This window comes from Struthio camelus, chromosome 2, assembly GCF_040807025.1.
Source record: "Struthio camelus isolate bStrCam1 chromosome 2, bStrCam1.hap1, whole genome shotgun sequence".
Taxonomy (NCBI): domain Eukaryota; kingdom Metazoa; phylum Chordata; class Aves; order Struthioniformes; family Struthionidae; genus Struthio; species Struthio camelus.
Window position 1 is genome coordinate 98,465,131 of NC_090943.1, and position 18,680 is coordinate 98,483,810.

The 18,680-nt window shown below is 43.2% G+C and overlaps 1 protein-coding gene and 1 long non-coding RNA gene across 6 annotated transcripts in view; one reads left to right on the forward strand and one right to left on the reverse strand.

The window, feature by feature from the left end:
* The window catches only part of LOC104153081 (uncharacterized), a 59,708-nt gene extending 56,479 nt beyond the window's left edge, over positions 1 to 3,229 (reverse strand). The window contains exon 1 of the long non-coding RNA XR_011139053.1: positions 1,481 to 3,229. This is a non-coding gene — a long non-coding RNA (uncharacterized lncRNA). The remainder of the gene's footprint in view (positions 1 to 1,480) is intronic.
* A 12,246-nt stretch (positions 3,230 to 15,475) lies between these two features.
* JARID2 (jumonji and AT-rich interaction domain containing 2) overlaps positions 15,476 to 18,680 on the forward strand; it is a 237,628-nt gene continuing 234,423 nt past the window's right edge. Inside the window, exons 1-2 of one of the 5 annotated variants that reach the window (XM_068931739.1) lie at positions 15,476 to 15,553; positions 16,615 to 16,814. In XM_068931739.1, coding sequence (XP_068787840.1) covers positions 16,770 to 16,814 — 45 coding nt within the window. In that variant the 5' untranslated portion in view covers positions 15,476 to 15,553; positions 16,615 to 16,769. Of the gene's footprint in view, positions 15,554 to 15,691; positions 16,815 to 18,265; positions 18,365 to 18,680 lie in introns of those variants that run through there. The other 4 variants (XM_068931742.1, XM_068931738.1, XM_068931741.1 and 1 more) reach the window with 4 other exon arrangements.

Here is an 18,680-nt window from a genome sequence, read left to right on the forward strand (position 1 = left end):
CCCTCTTCTGCCAGGGGATATTGATCCCTCAAATCTCCTCGAGCCGCTCACGTGCATTCTCCAGATGAGACCGTGGTTCCATGACAGCTTAATCCAATCTAAGCTGGGGACGCCGCAGTCTCACCACCCCGAGCTGCTGCCCTTTCCTGTGCCAGCAAGGAGGCTTGTCTACTCCCACACTGAACTGGTTCCGGAAATACAGAGTAACATGAAAAAAAAAGAGTAATACTTTCCTGCCACTTTGACTCCCAGTGGGAGCAAACACCAGTGCTGGTGCAAGAGATGGGGTGGGGATGGATATACGTGCTGCAAAGTAAAGCCACAACAATTCCGGTTTGGATCTGTTTAAACCATCTTGGGGCCACACTTCAGGCCAGCTAGCCAACGCCTCCTATTTAAACTGCTTGCGTTGATCCGGCTCAAATTTGGGATTGTTCCTAAAAAGAGCTTCCTTATCAGACCAGAAGGGGTGGGAGCTTCCCCTAGCTATCAGTAGACACTTCCTCAGACACACCTGGGTGCAGGGGCAGCAAGTTCATTTTCTCCTCCGGTGCACATGGCCCCATATGATCCACAAAGCATACTAGGAGTTTCTGAGTACTTGCAGCAGGAAAGGCATTGATTAGAGTTTCATCGTGTCCGGCAGCTGGGAGACGCTCCCTCTTAGAGGCAAAGCCCAACTCCCAGGTGGCCAGGACCCTCTGGGAAGCTGTGATGGGCTACCAGGACCCAAGCCGCATGTGGCTTGAACACGAAGAATGCCGAAGAAAGAAGGTGGAAAAGGAAGGGCCCTGTCAAATACTTTCTGGAATTGAACTGGAAATCATTTTTTCCCCTTCCAAATGTTACCAGGCTTTTCATCAGACTCTGCGCAGTAAGAGAGCAACCAAAGAGGCTTAGTACTTGCTGGCTTGTTTGCACACATCAATTGACGTGCTTCTGATGCACACAGGCTAACTGTCATGTTGGAGACTGGGAGGAACACACAGTATCAAGAGGAAAAACGTAACTAAGTATTACTACTTCTTAAGATCACCTGCTTCTTCCCAGTAAACGTGGCATAATTCACAGCTAAAACGCTGGAGGGCAAAACCAAGGATATAGCAATTAGCCACTGAGGCAGGAGAATATCCAAAAGTCACAGCTCATGTCTTTACTTGAAACCTGGGTTTAATTGCCAGTTCTTTTACAGATTTCCCTCATCACCGTAGTTTCACAAGTACATAGTTCTTTTGGACTCAGATACATCTGTGAAGAGTAAACCCTGCAAAGTATCATGATGATAGATACAGTAAGAACCAGAGATGCTCAGTCAGCACAGTAATGATGAAACTACACAAAGGACTTGAGATTGGGGGTGGGGGGGGGGAGGCAAGTTCAAGGAATAAGCGGGGAAAGACAATTCACTGGGAAAAACACTTGAGCTTGCGAGGAAACAAAAGGAGAAAACAGTTAAGCGGGAAGAAAACCCTGAAGTTACCTTTTAGAAGACAGACCCAGTACTGGAAGGAAAGGCCATACTCTCAGGTCCCCAGCCTGCAACGTTTCATGAGCAGCAGCACATGTCCAGGCTGTTGAAGTGATCTAGTTTGGGAAAGGAGCAGCAGTAATACTGCCTAGGTTTACGAACTGTGTGAGGGAGGAAAATATCTTAATAGCCTGAAACTACCGCAGTTGTTGCTGAAGGAAAGAGAACAAATAAGAAAACATTTATACTGGGAAGCAGAGGAAGAGGGAGAGAGATGTAGTCAGGAATAAGTGCAATAAAGCAAAAAGTCTAACCTATATGCGCATAAAGCTGTTTACTAGAATAAAGGTCCTAGAATTAAAATTACATCTTTTTTAAATAAAATTGTTCAGCCTATTGCCAAACAGCCAGTTTTTTTACTGCCAATTATGTTACTGTCAAATGTCAGTTTATACCATAAATGCCTTTCGGTTAAGATCACGACTCTGTTCAGGGGATAACCTAGTGGCCAGCACAGAACCACCCCTTACATGTACTTCATTTGTAACATAATAGAGATTCACATGCTCCATGGTAAGGGGGATGCTCTGAACTGTATCGACATTAAATCCAAGAATGTTATGTGACTGTTGAGAAAGCTAAAGCTTCCCCCTCTCAAAAAAGGTGGATCGAGTTCTGCCTTTTCACTGATTCTCAGGAGAAATATAATCATAAAGACCTCCTCTGCCAGTGGCAGACATGTTTTCATTTTTTTCCCCTACATCAGAGCTTCTGAATCACTCGTAATAATTGGCAAAGGCTGTTCATGCCAAATGGAGAAGTTCTCACACACTACGATGATAAAGCATTTCATCCATTTGAAAAAAAAAAAAAAAAGAAAACACTACCCACAGAACTGCAACATCACATCATCTGTGCTTTGCTGAATGTTCACAGAACAACACTGAAAGTCATTGAAGTGTCAGATAGTGATTTCATGATGTGTCAGGCCTCCCACTAATAAATGATTCATCTTTCTCAGTACTGACACCTCAAAGAATTAAGGAGGAGAAGAAAGAAATTCATAAACTTTAAAGTGAAAAGTACTCTACTGATATTGTACTTCCCAAGTAAACAGAAGCTTATGCACACACTAAGAATGTGTTCAGAATTTAACCTTTCATTTATCTGAAGTGTACTTTCAACTTTAAAAAGTAAATCTATTAAGGAAAAAAAGGTATCATGGAATTCCTTATGTCACCATAATTTTTGGAAGTAATTTGTTCAATTTACAAATATATAAATATGAGATTAGATTCCCCCCCTCCCGAGCTTTGTGAACTGAAACTGGAATTGGGAAGAAATCTTTTCTACTTTAGGTACTAATGCTTAACAGTATGTGGGTCACAGTAAGTCTGCCCAACCTCTGACTACTGATTACAGTTGTAAAAGCAAATTTAGGCCTGGTCAAGGCAATGAGAAACTTACAATGGACTTTAATGGAAATGGGATTGGGAAGAAATTTGTCACTTTTACAGGAATATACATAATCATTCTTTGCTGCTTCATAAAGCCAAAACATCTCCCATTGATGACAGTAGCTCCACAGGATGAACAGGAGTAGCCAGTAATCCAGACTTATTTCTCTCAGGAGGTATAAACTTAAATACAGACCAAAAACAGAGGATGTACCTAGTAAGATACTACCATTTTTGCTTAGTTTCCTAAGACAATGAAGTTTGTGTAGCCACACACTGCGTTTCCATTATCATTTTTTTCTTACTCAACTAAATGCAGTAGACATACAGAGGTCTTAAAATTCTCACATTCTTTGTAAAAACAAATAGCTAGAAGAAAGAGATTCTAAAAGTTGCCCTAACTGAGAAAAGACCATAACTTGAGTAAACTTTATGAAGCATTAAAGAATCCACATGGGAGCGAGACCTTACACATGACCCCACTGCAGGAAAAGAGACAGTTGGAATTCACTACCAAACCATAAGAAACCAATGTATGGGAAATTAGGCTTTGTTGGTCCTGCCACTAACAGAGTTCCTTCTGCTATAGTTTTTTCCTCATCAAAACAGCATCTATTGTAAGTAAAAGTTTAACTAATGGACTCAAACCTGGAGAATACAGATACAGAATTGATCCCACTTGATTCCTCTACTGGAAGGGGAAAAAGAAGTAGATGAAGATGATGCACTTTGGACTTCAACTTCCATTCTCAGCAGAAATAATTAGGCTGGCCTGAAAACTGCCGTTGACAGAAAAAAGTCACAAGTCCCTAAGGTCTCACAGCCTAAGCAGGTGCTTATTTCTCTGGCTCACTCCGAACATGAATATCAGAGACACCGATGTGATAAATGGAGTGGTTAAACCCAGTAATCTACAAAAGCAAATTATCCTTTCCTGTTCCCCTGCCTTTGTTTCAGCAGAATTAATTTGGGCATCCTGGGTAAAGATGATGTCCACTTTCTACATCAGTTTGATTTAACACGACCTCTTCACTGTCAGTAGAGGAATGTAATAGGTGTCAATGAATATTTGTTTGTAGGAACATTTGCATGGCTGTGGGGCAGGATGAGTGCATGATGAAAAAGAAAAGAAAATATGAAATACTTAAAATACTTTACCATGAAATCACCTTCTCCCCCTTCACGCAGCACCCCCTCCATGTTAAATCAGGTAGAAATGTGTGATAATATTAAGGCTTAATCCAATTTAAATAAATTATTTTCTTGTAAACGTTAAAATAATCATTACATGCATCATTTACCCCCTCCTCTGCCCATAGTCTTAAATTATGCTCCATTATATTGAGATGGAAAAAATATGCAGAAATGTTTTTTAATCATCAAAAAAATTGTTTTTGATTATATTGAGAGTTAAGAGTCATTTAGGGGTCCTAGCAAAAAAATTCTTAGCATTATGGGAGTTTGGGTAGCAAACTTAATTAACAAATTTCTTTGCTAGGCTACTAACCATATTTTATTACAAGCTTAGAGGTGCAAGATCATTATAACTCTATCGGACTTGGCAGCAAAGGAAAAACACATGCAAAGAACAATCTTGTTCTTACAATTAATTACAAATGTACAAATAAGTGATATATCAGACCCTGTCTAAACCGCATAGCCATGCATTTATAACCCTTTCACCATCCACAGTTATTAAAAAGCATGATTTGCATCTACAGTAGCCTGATTCCACATTACAGTCATGGGTAGTTATGTTTATTCATAAACAGCTACCACCAGCCAGAACTACATGTATGCGTCAGTGTATTTCACTAAAATCTGCTTTTTTTTTTTTTTTTTTTAAAGGGCCAGACCAGAAAAATGTAAGGAGAAGGCAGGCCAGAAACACATGGATGGCAAAGGGCATGAGAGGATAGGCAGCAACCTTCAGCCACTGACCATTCACGGTCAGTCAATATTGTGATGATCACCCAACATGGAAGAGCGTAGCAACTCTTCCTGTTTTATCTTCCACATCCTTACTGTCCCACAACACATCTGCCGCAGGGATGGGTGAAGAATTCTCTCTCATAGGCAACATATATGGCTGAGGAGGAAAACACGTGAGCCCTGGGCACTGTGAAGTCCCTAACTGCCAGCGGGCCATGTAGTTGTCCTTTGCAGGAGCCCACACCTGTGGTCTGCCACAGGAAGAGCCCTGCAATAGCATCTGTGCAACACAGCAATCTGCAGCATGTGGGAGAATGATAAATGGGACGTTGACAATTTACCTCAGTTCTCCTAAATAGGGAAATCCATCCCAAATCCTTCCCTCAGAAATCTCAGTTCATCTAACCGGGTTATAGGATCACAGCAAGGTGCCAAGTTTGGGTCTCCAGCAAGGGTGAAAATACACGCAGTGGTAGAAGAAAGAAAAAGTTCAGTGTATCCACTTCAAGACTCAGTCAAGTCACTAACCAATTAGAAATCTCTGCTATGGCTACGTGGACACTAGCACCCATGTACACACTCCCCTGTAGACACAGATCTACTTACATATTTTTCTAAAGACAGATCCTAATGCTTAAGGCTTCTAACAGATCTCACACACAAGATTTAAAAAATAATCACTCTGCTACTCTCTCCCCAGGACAGCAAAAGATAGTTTGTTTTAACCTCACGGCTTCAATTCATGCTTCTCCCTAGGAACATCTGCTTTGTTCAGTTGCCCAGAGTTAGTCCTAAGACTGAATAACATCTGTCTCACTATGAATTTTTTCAACAAAGCAAATCACTACAGCTCTGAGTATGCAACTTGCCAGATAGTGTTACTGGTCAGAGGGAATTCCAATCTTTGACTCACTGGTGTGTTCCCACACCATTTCTTCATCCACACAATTCCCAAGTCCTGAACTGTTTGCTAAGAAAGCTTGAGACTATTTGTATTACATTCCACACAAGGAAACTACAAGATACAAACATATAATTATACAATGGTGAGATGATTCCAGTTCCAAAAGCCCTAAATTCTGAATAAGATCATCTTGGTTTTAAAATGAATCTTGAATGGTTGATGAGATGAGCAACCTCACAGCCCAGATAGGTAAAATGACATATTATGATTTATTTTATGATTAGACAAATTACCAGGCATGCACTTACTGGAAAGGGCTGTTGGGGCTATTGCCCATACTTTTCAACAACTGCAGGCATACATGTTACCCTGTTAGCTGATAGGAGAACGACATGAGAAACTCAGAAGGCCAAGAATATTTTTAATTCATAGGTAACACCTAAACCTAGAGCAGTTTGAAAACTTTAAAACTAACGAACACAACTGATTGAATATACGCATGCTGCAGAGCTGGCTGAACCACCTTGGGTACTAGAGGCAGACGTGTTTTTTTGTATTGCCTAATTTATCATGCCGAAAAGTAATCTAACAATAAATAGCTACACTTTTCAGCAGGATAAATGAGCCCATCCAGACCTCTCTACTTCATCAGCTAGGCTGCTGGTGGCAGTCAAATTAGTTTGCTTAAAGCTAGCTTTGCTGACTCTGCATTACACTGCAATCCGCAATATACACCTAACCTTTGTTTCTTGGAAATGCCACAGGTAGAGCAACTCCTGCCTCACCATCCTGCCTGTGCAGCTGCAGGGGGCCATGATTACAGCAGAACTGGCGCAGCTCAATTGAAAAAGGGGAGAGAGAACGCCAAGACCCTACCCACAGGGCCTGCAGAGCTGTGTATGCACTTCAGAGCCCAAGGAAGCAATAACCTGATCACTATTTCACCCTTGTCTCTTGGTAATACACAGGCTTCAAAAAGCATGTTTCTATTGTGACCAGATATTCGCTTCAATAAATAAACTTTAATAAAACAAACAATTAAAAGAGCCAGATACTCTCATAGAGCATTCTCTGTAAGTCAGTTACAGAAAACCATTCTCATGGGCCAGCAGGCAATCTGTTCTAAGGGCCAGGCAAGGAGGAAAAATGGAGTCTGCTGCTGCTGCTCTTGGGCAAGAAGGTGCTGGGACCACTGAGGCTTTGAAATAAAACAAATTGTTTCTTTCAAGGATAACTGTTTCTTCATGGATTGGTCAGCAGGAGGCATCATGTAAACTGGCTGGCTGGTGGCTTTACCAAGCCTGCTGCCTTTCTGGTATGTTGTACCGGCATCAGTGAAGAAAGTAAATCTTGAACTGCACCCAAATCCCTTAAGAATTACAGTGATATGACTGACACTTGGTTGGGCCATACTTTCTCTACTGTTGTTGTTGTTATTTTCAACCTAATTCAGCTTTTGCCATGACTCACTGATGCCCAAATCCTTAATATATGAACCCTTTAGAATAATAATTCAGCTTTATTATCCACATTCCCTGAGTTCGCATTTCATAAAGTATAAGCACATTCAAGAAAGTTCAATTCCTAAAATAATCAGGCATGTACGTTTCCACCCTCTCTTCAGGAAAGCAGTTCAAAACACAGGTCCTACAAGTCCTTGCAACACTTCAAATTGCTAACCTGAACCTCTTGATAGCAGCAGGATGCCTTCAAAACAGCTGGTATTTTATCTTAGCCTTTCACATCAAGCTACTACATCAGCATCAACTGTGTTTATATATGCATTGCAATGATAGAAGACATGGCATGAACGAAACAAAAATTAGAAGACAAATTCCAGCAAACCCATTTGAGTTCACAGCAGCAAAAGGCTTTGAAACCATGCATCTAAAGCCAGCACCTAGTACAAATTTGATTTAAAAAAAAAAAAAAACAATACAGACCAGCACTGGAATTATTAAAACCGGGTATCACAAACAAGAAACACATTTCTGGGCAAAGGCTGTTACCAAGACAAGGAAGTTTTTCTTGTAATTTCTTTTCTACGTTCTCCTCTTTGCTTATTGATTTCAGGGTCTCAACTTTGTATAGTGCTGGTATACCTCAAAAGCAGGCCAAAAATCAAAAGGAGATGAGAGCATCCAGCACCCTATAGAATCAGACCTTACGTATGTTGTTATTAAACCCTGAATTCTCTGATAAGCTTCCTTATGACTGCAAGAATCACTTGCTGTTCCTCTCTTTTCAGTAGAAGCCCGACCATATGTGTTAAATGATCATTTATAAAGATGGCCTTTCATTAAAAACTTTACACAACCTCCATTGTGCTCAATATTAACTATATTTGGCTGTAAGACAAATGATCTTTCAAATGTCTGAATGTTTTTTCATTTACAAGGCAAAATAATGGCTAATCTTTGGCTAGTAAATTGGACAGCAGCAGTGTCTACACTGCCAGCCCTGGAGCTGAGCTTGATTCACCACTTTTCCACACTACTCATCAGCTGGAAACAGCTCTGTGCAACTGAGCTTTTTTTTTTTTTTCCCCCAGCAGGAAAAATGAGTGTGTCCTAAGCTTCAGAGGAGCATCATTAATGCCTATAAGGATGTACTCCATCATGGTACACCTCATCTCATGGTGATACATGCTATCTTTGCAAAATAAGCCACCTCAAACAAGACAGCCTTGATTCCTTCCTAGAAAGGCCCTGAATGTTGCCTGCAACTATAGCAAATGGCCTTTGAAGATAGACTCTGCTCAGACTGAGCTGACACATAGTGAAGGCAGGCATGCAAATGACAGGTTTGTGGAGTGGTCTTGGCATAACTGAGAGTCTCTCTACAGCCTCCAATCTACCCTGGTGCATAAGAACCTATACTGCCCATTCTCTCTCTCCCCCAAAAAATCACTAGACCTCACTGCTGTAGCAAAGCTAGCTCTTGCCCTTCCAGTCTCCTTCCTCCCTGCCCCTTTTCCCCTTTTCTCACTACCGACTTGCCTCTCTGCACCCACTGCCAGCACATCCCAAAGTCCAAAACTCCACCTTCCCCTCTCACCTCTCCTCGCTTCCCTGTTCCCCTTGCCAACAGAAAAATATCACAGGGGAATCACCTTTCCCTCCCTGCTCCAGCACTATCCCATGCCTCTTCTGTTCAAGCTGAGGTTTTCTAGCAAAAAGCAGTGCTGCCCTGTCCTGGGCACCTGTGCAAGTACAGCATATCGTGCTGGTCTGGGCTAGCCTATCACTGCCTAAAGGGAAGGGCAAAGGTGGCCATGAAGAGAGCTCCCCCTGCTCATGAAGTGAATGCTGCCCTAAGATCACAATCTAGTCCCACTAGCCATATCTCCCCCAAGCCTCAAAGTAAACATTATACTCTTCACTTGGGGAGAAGGAGGAAGAGACATACAAACAGACAAAGAGGTAGGCCTTCCACGCAGGCCTCTTATTTCCGAATAAAAGCATCTTACTTCCATTTAATGAACTGGTTAAAATGACTAATGACTAACTCAGCTAACATAGTTTGCATTTACGCAAAATAAAGAGTTTGTGCGTCAGCTAGCACTGAAAAAGAAAGCTATGAATTCATACCAATTTGGTCATTTTCCTTCAGGCTTGGGTGCCTTCACACCCTTCAAGGTTTACTGTCCCACAATCCTATTTCTCAACAGACGCAGGGCAACTAAGCAAACTGCAGTAAATGCTGAACAACATGGCAAGGACAAGTGCCCTTACATAGCCAGCTATAAAAAGCAGTGAAATAAAACGTGAAGAAAGAAAAGCTGAGAAAGTACTAAATTAAACAGACAAAAAGCAGATAAAAAGCCAAATGAAGAGATATAGCTTTTCCTGGGGTGCTCACACCAAGAGCATCACGATCTTCCACAAGCACTATTTTTTCATCAGTCCTGCGAGATGAAGAAATATTAGCCCATTTTACAGATCAGAAATGAAGGTAGTCAGAAATTAAGGTCTGCAGAGTCCCAAAGTATCTGCTACCTGATTCTTCCTAGTACCATGTGTTACATATCCTTCAAGTGTTCAAAGCATACAGCTTACAGCAATTTCTGGTGCAGATGTATAAGCGTACCCATAAAATGAGGAACACAGTGCAAGATCTACAGCAGGAACACTTTAGCCACCACAGATACACTTACTTCCCCATCTCCTTTTCTACATCCTCAATTGGGGAAAAAAGTATTCTGCACATTAGCAGATTTAGATCAAAGAGCTATGATGGTCACAAGTCACAACTCATCACCCACCTGACGACTGTAGCTATTTATGCACAAATTAGTAGTGCTGACCTGGCCACTATTAGAAGATTGATGTAAATGACTTATCCAGCATCACACTCCTTGGCAGAGAATCAACTTCTCCAAAGCAACATTCAGCGGCTTTAACAGTAAGATTATGCCTTCTCTTCTTGCATTCATAGGAACGCATGAGGATAAGAGTTCAACAGAAAATACCCTCCTTCACCATACACTCTAACTTACCTCCAGAATAGATTTAATACACTGAATAAAAAACAATCATCCAATGGAGGGGGGAAAAAAGGTATGCAATCTATTTTAAGATTATTATAAAGCAAAATATAGATGTATAGATAGAATTAATAGTGTGTAAGCATTTCCTAATTCTGGCATTTTGTAACTTTTGAGTGCCTAACTTAGCCACTTTAATATCCTTTCACTCTAACCATCTGTGCAGCGTCTGTCTGCACGTGCATGCAAGGCTGCCTCAAGGATCCTGGAGATTCTAAGCACCATGTCTCAGTTGCTCAGAGGACTTTAAATCACATGCATAAATCTACATTGCATGAATCCAGACTCATTATGCAAGTGATCCAGAATCCACTACATACATGAAGATTAACCGCATGATGGCAGCTACCTGTTGGGAATCCTCGGGCCTAAATGCAGAGGCAATGCTTCAGGATGCTTCAACTGACTTACTGCTACAAGGTCATTATTTTTGTATTTTTAATATATATATATATATCTAAACACACACACACGCACACATACATATACATATATAACAAAATATAAAATAAAAAAGGTTGTAGGGAAAGTGGCCAAACTGACTGTCAGCAATTGGTCACTCATATCTTTATTTCCAAGAGAACTAATATACACAAGTTCTACTCCCCTCTCTGTAAGGGCTTCAGTCAGAGCAGTAGCCATTTTTCTCTTGGCTATCGTAACTCTCTATCTTTAATGTTCTACTCCAATATTACAGAAATACGCTATGGGACTCTTAAGTCCAAAACAAAACAGTGAGGCAGAATATCTATACAGGAAACTTAGAATGTTTAAATTATGATAGAAAAGGGGAAGGGAACTCAAACTAGGAAATATAGAAACCAAAATGTTGGGCCTAGGCATCAAGTCCAGTTAGCAGCAAGATTTCCTCTGAAAAATTCAACATTATGAGGGTCTGTTGGCAGAGATCACTCTCTCTGACAGACTTTCACATCAGTCCTATTTTGCTGGAAGACAAAGCCGGCGGCCTGCGGTAAAGTTCTGCCTTCTCAAACACAAATAAATGCACTATGTGGAGATGGTGTTGTCATTTGCAGCAGAAAAAGCTACTACATGGCTTTTACAAACTTAGGAGTCTACTTTTATAATCTCTTTACCTATTTTGAGCACTTAATATGAATTGAACTAAATCGAACTTCTAAGCAGCTATTCAAATCACTAAATATGGTAATTCCCTGTGCATTACAATACTTCCACAGTTTTCCAGTCTGATTCTAGGACTAGAAACAAGTTCTGTATCTCACAGTGTAAAGCTACCAACCCACTCCCACCTTTATCCTTCTTAACGTACAAAAGGTTTTGCTTTTATCCACATAAGGAATTATGTATTGGAATTTAAAGTTGCATCCCCTTCAGATGTAGAAATCTGTTCAGTGCTAGAGAACTTAATCTTGTCCTTTCTCGGGCAAGTCTAATTCAGGTAAATATGCCACATTTGAGGAAAAGGGATCCAGAAGTTATTTTTATGAACTGGTAAGCAGCCATCTGTCCACAAACAATCACAGCCTGCCCCCAAGACAAGGATCCTTTTATGGTTGGACTTGTCTGGCATCATGCCCTTTGTTTGCTGACTGGTGAATTACGGCTCACAAATTCACCCCATGTTCTTTTTGCCTTCCCTGTACTGCTTGTGCCTGTTTGATTCCCCCCCCCCCCCAAAAAAAAAAAAAAAAGAAATCATAAATGGCTGTGCTTTGATTTGTTGTAGATCCTCATTTGCCTTATGAACTAAAGAATCTTTTTTTGACTGTGTACAGCAACCTTCTCCTACAGGACCTTCTCCATCAGCTTACTGAAAATCTTGCCCCAGGAGGACAACACAAAATATTTTGCATACACATCTGTCTTCCAAATCTGAAACAATGTCAAAAGTAATAGTCCCTGTTCAAAAAAGTAGTAAAGCCATAAATAAGTTGGCTATGAAGAATGTTCTTTTTCCTACAATTGCTGTAAAAGATTTGATCTATGTCAAGGTATGAAGTGGGCAAGTATCATGAGAGGTCTAGCAGTTGCAGAGGTGTAACCAAGGTTCCCTCTTAACAAAGCTTCCTTCTACCTTTCACTGGAATTGTGCACTGGAAGATTATCTTATGTGCTAGAGAATGACCATATTTCACCCCTTCTTGGAGGTGCTGTACCTGGAACATTAAGTATACAGGAGTCTAAATGCATAAAACACACCATTCTCAAAAAAGTAACCCATAACTGCCATGCCTCAAAAAAACCCCCAAATTCCCTCATATCACGGCCACCCCTTTAAAAAAAAAAAAATACACACACACAAACCCACTACCCAAATCCCTAAGCTGTTTGAACATTAGTATCATATTTCAGAAAACTGAGCCCGTCCTGTCTTCTGACAGTTGTTGGCAAGGTTGACTCTGGAGGGTAATAAAAACTAACCTGTAGAATATAAATCCAGTGTTTTGGGCTCCTTTATAAATTTGTGTTACTGGAGGAGAGGAAGAAATATTTTATGGTAAAAGGAATACATACAATGAAGATATTAATAAGATAAAAACAAGGAAACTCCACCATGCAAATGTCAGGCAGTTCTGAAGCACTTTGAAGGCACAAATCTAGCTGGAAGTTTCCAGGATGAAAGTCACTATCAAATTATAGCTTTCCTGAAAATACGTGATCAAAGGGCAAACATTGACATCAGTAGCAGTTAGCCTGCAATAGTAACATCTATAGTATTAGCATTCCATTAATTTTGTAGACCAGTTAAACTTCAGTATTTAAAAGGTCAGTCTCCAAAATGCCTACAAGCTAAGACAGAAGGGCAAGTTCCACAGCAGATACGTAATACAGAGCATGTACATGACACAACACTTGGCAGAACAGGACACAAATGTAAACAGAACTACGGATCTATGGTCAAGGTTTCTACCACCCATTCTAGAGAAAATGCTTTAGTTTGCATCGATAATAGGCTCCTGTTCACTACATGAAACAAAACCCAGTAGCAAACACAGCAGCACTGAGACAAGGCAAGAAGGCAAGACAAGCACTGAGACAAGGCAAGAAGTTGCCAAAGTGAGAGGGGGAGAAAATAGTTATTTTTGCTACCTTATGTTATTTGAAAAAAGCCAGGGAGGTTTGCTACAAGAATTTTTTGCTTCATTTTTGACTCAGAAATACACGTATGACTAACTTTGCCTCTTCTCATTTTCTGAAATGTCTCCTAGAAAGTCACAGACTCATCAATCTTGATTGAAGACAACCTGAGACAAATATGTTTTCTTCCAAACATGTCCTAGGCCTTCAATCTACCTAAACACTTTAATAAAAATAACTGAGGATAAAAAGTTAAATAGTCCTCAAAGAAACTTGCGTATTTCCAATTTAAAGGTAGGAACAAAAATCTTTTTAGTTACACTTTGAAATGATGTTTTCCAACAAGAGTCTTCAAGAAAAGGCTTCAAAAAATTAACTTGATCTCAAGTAGCATTACCACAAAAACTTGATGTTGAATGAGGCTGAACAGAGACCATTTTCCCCAGCTTAACTTATAGAATAAGACTAGAGAGGAAGAAAAAGAATAGTAAAATAACTAGTAATGAGCATGGAAAAGTGAGGGGAAAACTAAGAAAATATGAAATAACTTGCTTTCTTTTTTTTTCATTTAGTGTTTTAAATGTCATTTGTGTCCCATTTCTAGGGTGAGTGAGCACAGTGTTCTCTCTTATACGTGTTTTAAGGCAGGAAGGACGGTCTTGTGTTTGAAGCAGAAGACTAGGAGTCAGGCAACTGAGGTTCCCCTGGGGACTCTTGGATCTCTTGCTCTCCTGCACAGCAGCCCTTCAACAGCCTTACACAAAAGTTTTTGCGTCCACAGAGCGGAGGTAATACCTTACAGAACTGATATGAACACTAGCTGCATTTGGAATACACGGTAAAGTCTCTGAAGTGTTACATAAGCGTAGATGTTAATATAGACGTACATCGCCTGGTACAGGCTGAGCTGTATGGAAAGCACAAGCAGCCACTGACTTCAGTAAAAGTCTTCCTGATACATCACCAGGGGAAAATCAATTATTCTCCCTCCTCCCTAACCCTAAAACAGATGCGACTCCCCCCTTCCAGAATTGTTGCCTTTACTTTGAAGGTCCGAGTTTCATTTTGCAGCCGGTTCCCTGCTTTCTTTACCGGGAAAGTCGCGTACTTGAATTTTACAGGTTTTTGCTTTAAAACTGCATTTCCAAGTCACATTACCATCCATCCACTTTTAACACCGAAGTCAGCTGGGTGCCCGACAGGACATAAAACACCCCCGTCAGCACCAGGGCTCCCGCAGACGAGAGCAGCCTGCGGCGATCAGCCCAGCCTGCACAGCAAGCTGCGCACGGGCAGCGGGTGCCGGCCAGCCACCCCGCAGGAGCCGCGGGACGCCGCAGCCGCCACCGCAGGCTCCTCTCCGCAGCCGCACCAGGCAATTCAAACCTCGCAGCGAGGCCGCTCCCGGCCCGGCCCTACCGCTGCAGCCGAGCAGCCCGGGCCCCTCCGAGCAAGGCGGGCAGCCGCGGGGCTGCGAGGCGCCGCGCAGGGCCGACGAGTGACCTCAGGACACCTCCGAGGCACACCGAGCAAATCTCACGCCAGCCGGGGCAGCCTGTCCTGAGCTGACACCGCCCGCCACGCCGAGCAGCCGGCTCCTAAGACCCGTCACCGGCGGGCCTCGTCGTCTGCGGCCGCGATTCAGATAAATTAAGTTTCGTGCTGCACCTCCCTAACCTAACCCAGACGCATTAATCCTCGCACTCTCCCAACAGTCCCCCACGGCGCCTGCCTGCCTCCTTCCCCCCCCACACCCCCCATTCCCTTTCTGCAAATCCCCAATAAACTTCCCTCTCTCCTCCTCCTCCTCGGCCGCCCCCTCCCCCGGGAGGCGGGTGGGGCCCGCCTCGCCGCCACCTCCGCCGCCGCCCAACCGCCCCTCGCGCGCCCCCTCCCTCCGTCCCCCCCCCGCCGCCTCCACCACCGCGCGGCGCGGGGGGGGTGAGGAGGGGCAGGCCAACGGGAGGAAGGCGGGGGGGGGAGAAGGAGGAGAAGGGAAGGACGAGCGTCGCGAAGGGGGTTCCGCGCGGAGCAGCCAATGGGCGGCGGGCAAGGGGGGGCGCCGCGCGCGGCACGCCGGGAGGTGTAGTTCCCCGCCGTCGCCATTTTGTGGCGAGGGAACTACAACTTTCCCGCGAGCAAGGACAATTCTCGGGCCCTGCGCGGAGCCCCGCCGGCGAGGCCAGGTGCTGCCAGCGCGGCGGGCCCCGGTGCATGCCAGAGCAGGGGGACGTGAGGCGGGGCAGGGCAGGGCAGGGCAGGGCCGGGGCGGAAGGAGAGACCTTGGCAGACAGGAGGAGTGAGGCTGCTGCGGGGCGGGGAGGGGAGGGGGGCAGGGCAGGGCGGCCGAGCGTGCTGTGCGTTGAGGGACCGTCGCCAAATTCCCCGCTCGGGCTGTGCTGCAGGGGGGCAGCGGCGACCTTGGCCGCCGAGTGGCCGCACTTAAAAACCTTAAAAAAAAAAAAAAAGAAAGAAAAAAGAAGACGAGGGGGGAAGAAGGAAAAAAGAAAGGAAAAAAAAAAAAAAGGAAGGCGTGTGACGCTTAACCTGCATGAAGTGTAAGCGAGGCCTGTTGCATGCGTTGAATGCAGCGAGGCCGGGTGTTGCGGCTGCTGTCCCGGTTGGGAGTTAAGGCCAAGCCCTATCTGGGGTGTGTGTATGTATGTGTGTGTGTGTGTGTGTGTATATATATATGTATATACATACACACACACACACGGGCGCGCGCGCACACACACATACACACACACACATACATATATATTAAAAAAAAATCAGGTCCATTTAAAGTTGCTGCCGGAGAGCTGTTCTCATTGGTTAGGGGGAGCTGGAGGAGCAGAGACACACACAGTGCGTGCAGCCCTCGCTGCTGCTGCTGGGGCTGCTGCTGTTGCTGCTGCTGCTGCTGCTGGGGCTGCTGCTGCTGCTGCTGCTGCGAGTTGTCTCTGCTGCTTTCCCTGCTGCAGCAGCACAAACGTGACTTCCAACATTTTTATTTATCTTCTCCTTTCAACCCCGTTCCTTTTCCAAGATGTAACTACAGCTCTGACACTAAGGACCTGCAGATCGCTTAGGTGGCTTGAGCAAGAGAAAAGGGGATATCAAGGGCGTCGTTTTTTGTGTTTAGGGGGAAATTTTCCATTACAATGTTTCACTAAAGTGATTTTTTTTTTTGCTTCCTTCGCATTCGTCTCTTCTTCTTCTTCTTTTTTTTTTTTCATCCCCCATATCTCGGATTTATTGCTAGGAGAATCACATTGTGAGGAAAGAAAGTCGGATTACAAGATACCACTACAAACAACCCCCTCCCCCCAGGATTTTTCGGTATTTTTTTTTTAAATTGTCGCGGCTTTAATTCATGAAGCAATTGTCCCCTTTTGCAATCAGAATTTGGATACCAGAATGAGCAAAGAAAGACCCAAGAGGAATATAATTCAAAAGAAATACGTAAGTGGTCATAACATATATCATTTGACTCCCAGTTTTAGGAAATGGCAGTGAATGTCAAGTTTATAGCTAATCCTGCAGCTCTAAGGCTTTTAAAACAAATGTAATGCTGAATTTTATTTTTCTGTGGTGTGGTGGGGGAGTTTCATAGGCCCCTTTTAATGGGAAAACCTTCTATGCAGTTTGGTTATAAAACCAGATTTGTGTAGCGATACCTCCAGTGAATAAATGTATTGACCTCAAATGACACAATCATAATCTAGTTTTAGATGAAAGGCAGGGAGCTCGGGGGGCTGCTGTGATAATGTAACGAAACTGCATTTTCAAGCGGTTTTATTAATATTGCGCTTTGCATGCAAAAGAACATATTTGACGATATGCGTGTGTATATATTCCTGCCTGGTGAAGCCACTGTGGTTGTTGAAAGCCCTTTAAGTTGAAATCGAGTGTCTGGTTATGGCGAGCTTGTTTCTTGCACTACCACATCAAATCTAATGTATGTGATCGTTTGCTTATCTGGCTCGCAATAGAAAGCAAACCAGTTGGGGATCGTGTTGCAGGGAATGCGTTTGTTGGGATTGCCTTTAATAATGGGAAAATGGCTCGGTGTAGTTTAAAAATTCATTATGATGGCTTGAAAATTTGGGAGAATACAGTGCAGCCCGGGCTGTATTTCTGTCTCTCTTTATTCAACCGCTTAACCAATCCCTCGTAATTGTCTAATCCTTTAAACATATAAATGTGCATGGATAGTTGGATTTTTGTTCGTGCTCCAGTTACGTTTTGATTGGCATAGGGGAGTTTTTCTTTACGTTTGGAAAAACTGAGGGGATTAGCCAAATATGCAGTAGAGCGAATAATGATTTTTATCTGCATGTTTAAAAAATTCTTCATTTTGTGGAGAGAAAAAAAAGGAGTTGCTTTAGGGTGTGTGTGATGCGACACTTAAAAAGTTGTAGTTTATATGGTACGTATCATTTGTGCTATTTTTTTCTGCGGGGGGGGGGGATATGTGTGTTTCTTTGAAGGGAGGGTGACCTTCGGGACACTTTACCTTGTTATTATATAGATTTCATAAAAACTGCAGTTGACTTCAGATGACTGTTTCTATCGATTTTCGACCCATTAAAATGTAATTTAGAGGGACGTGAGATTAAACAATAATTAAAAACTTCAGCCTATTCTCCGCCGAATTTTCGAATTAAAATATATCCGCATTGCAGAGGAATTGGGAGTCTGAAGCTGACTAGTTTAAAGTATTGCATCCAAACAGGAACATTGTGTAGAAAGTCTAGCGAAACATGTAAGACGTCCACGTTTCCCAGGCAGTGAAACAAAGCAGAATGGGGGGGGGGGAGGGAGGAAGGAGGAAATTGTGATGTTAATAATTAAAAGGAACAGGGTGGGGGTAAACACCCCCAAACCTGTTATTTCTAAAACCTTTCGCAGGTTTGTGGGAGCGAACAATGCAGCGTTACTCTGGCTACACTCATAGCGCTGGGCAGAGAATTAGTAAAACTACTGTCAGCCCCTCAAGCCCCACGGGGGAGGTATGAGGTACACATGTGAGCATGCTAGGGGAGACAATGTATCTTGTGTTACAAGTTTTAACTTGGCGGCGGCAAATCGCTTTTTTCCCTTTTTTTTTTTTTGCGCCTCTTTTTCCTTTTTTTTTTTCTCTTTTTCCCTTCCTCCTCCTCCTCTCTTTTTGGAAGGGGGAAAGAGAGCGAGCGCGGGGAGGGGAAGGCGGGGGGAGAGTGCGGGGGCGAGCGGGCTGCCGTGCGCCTCGGCGGGGGCGCGGGGGGCGGCGCGCGGCGGGGCGCGCTGGCGGCGGCGGCGGCGGCGGCAGCAACAGGTTACGCGGGA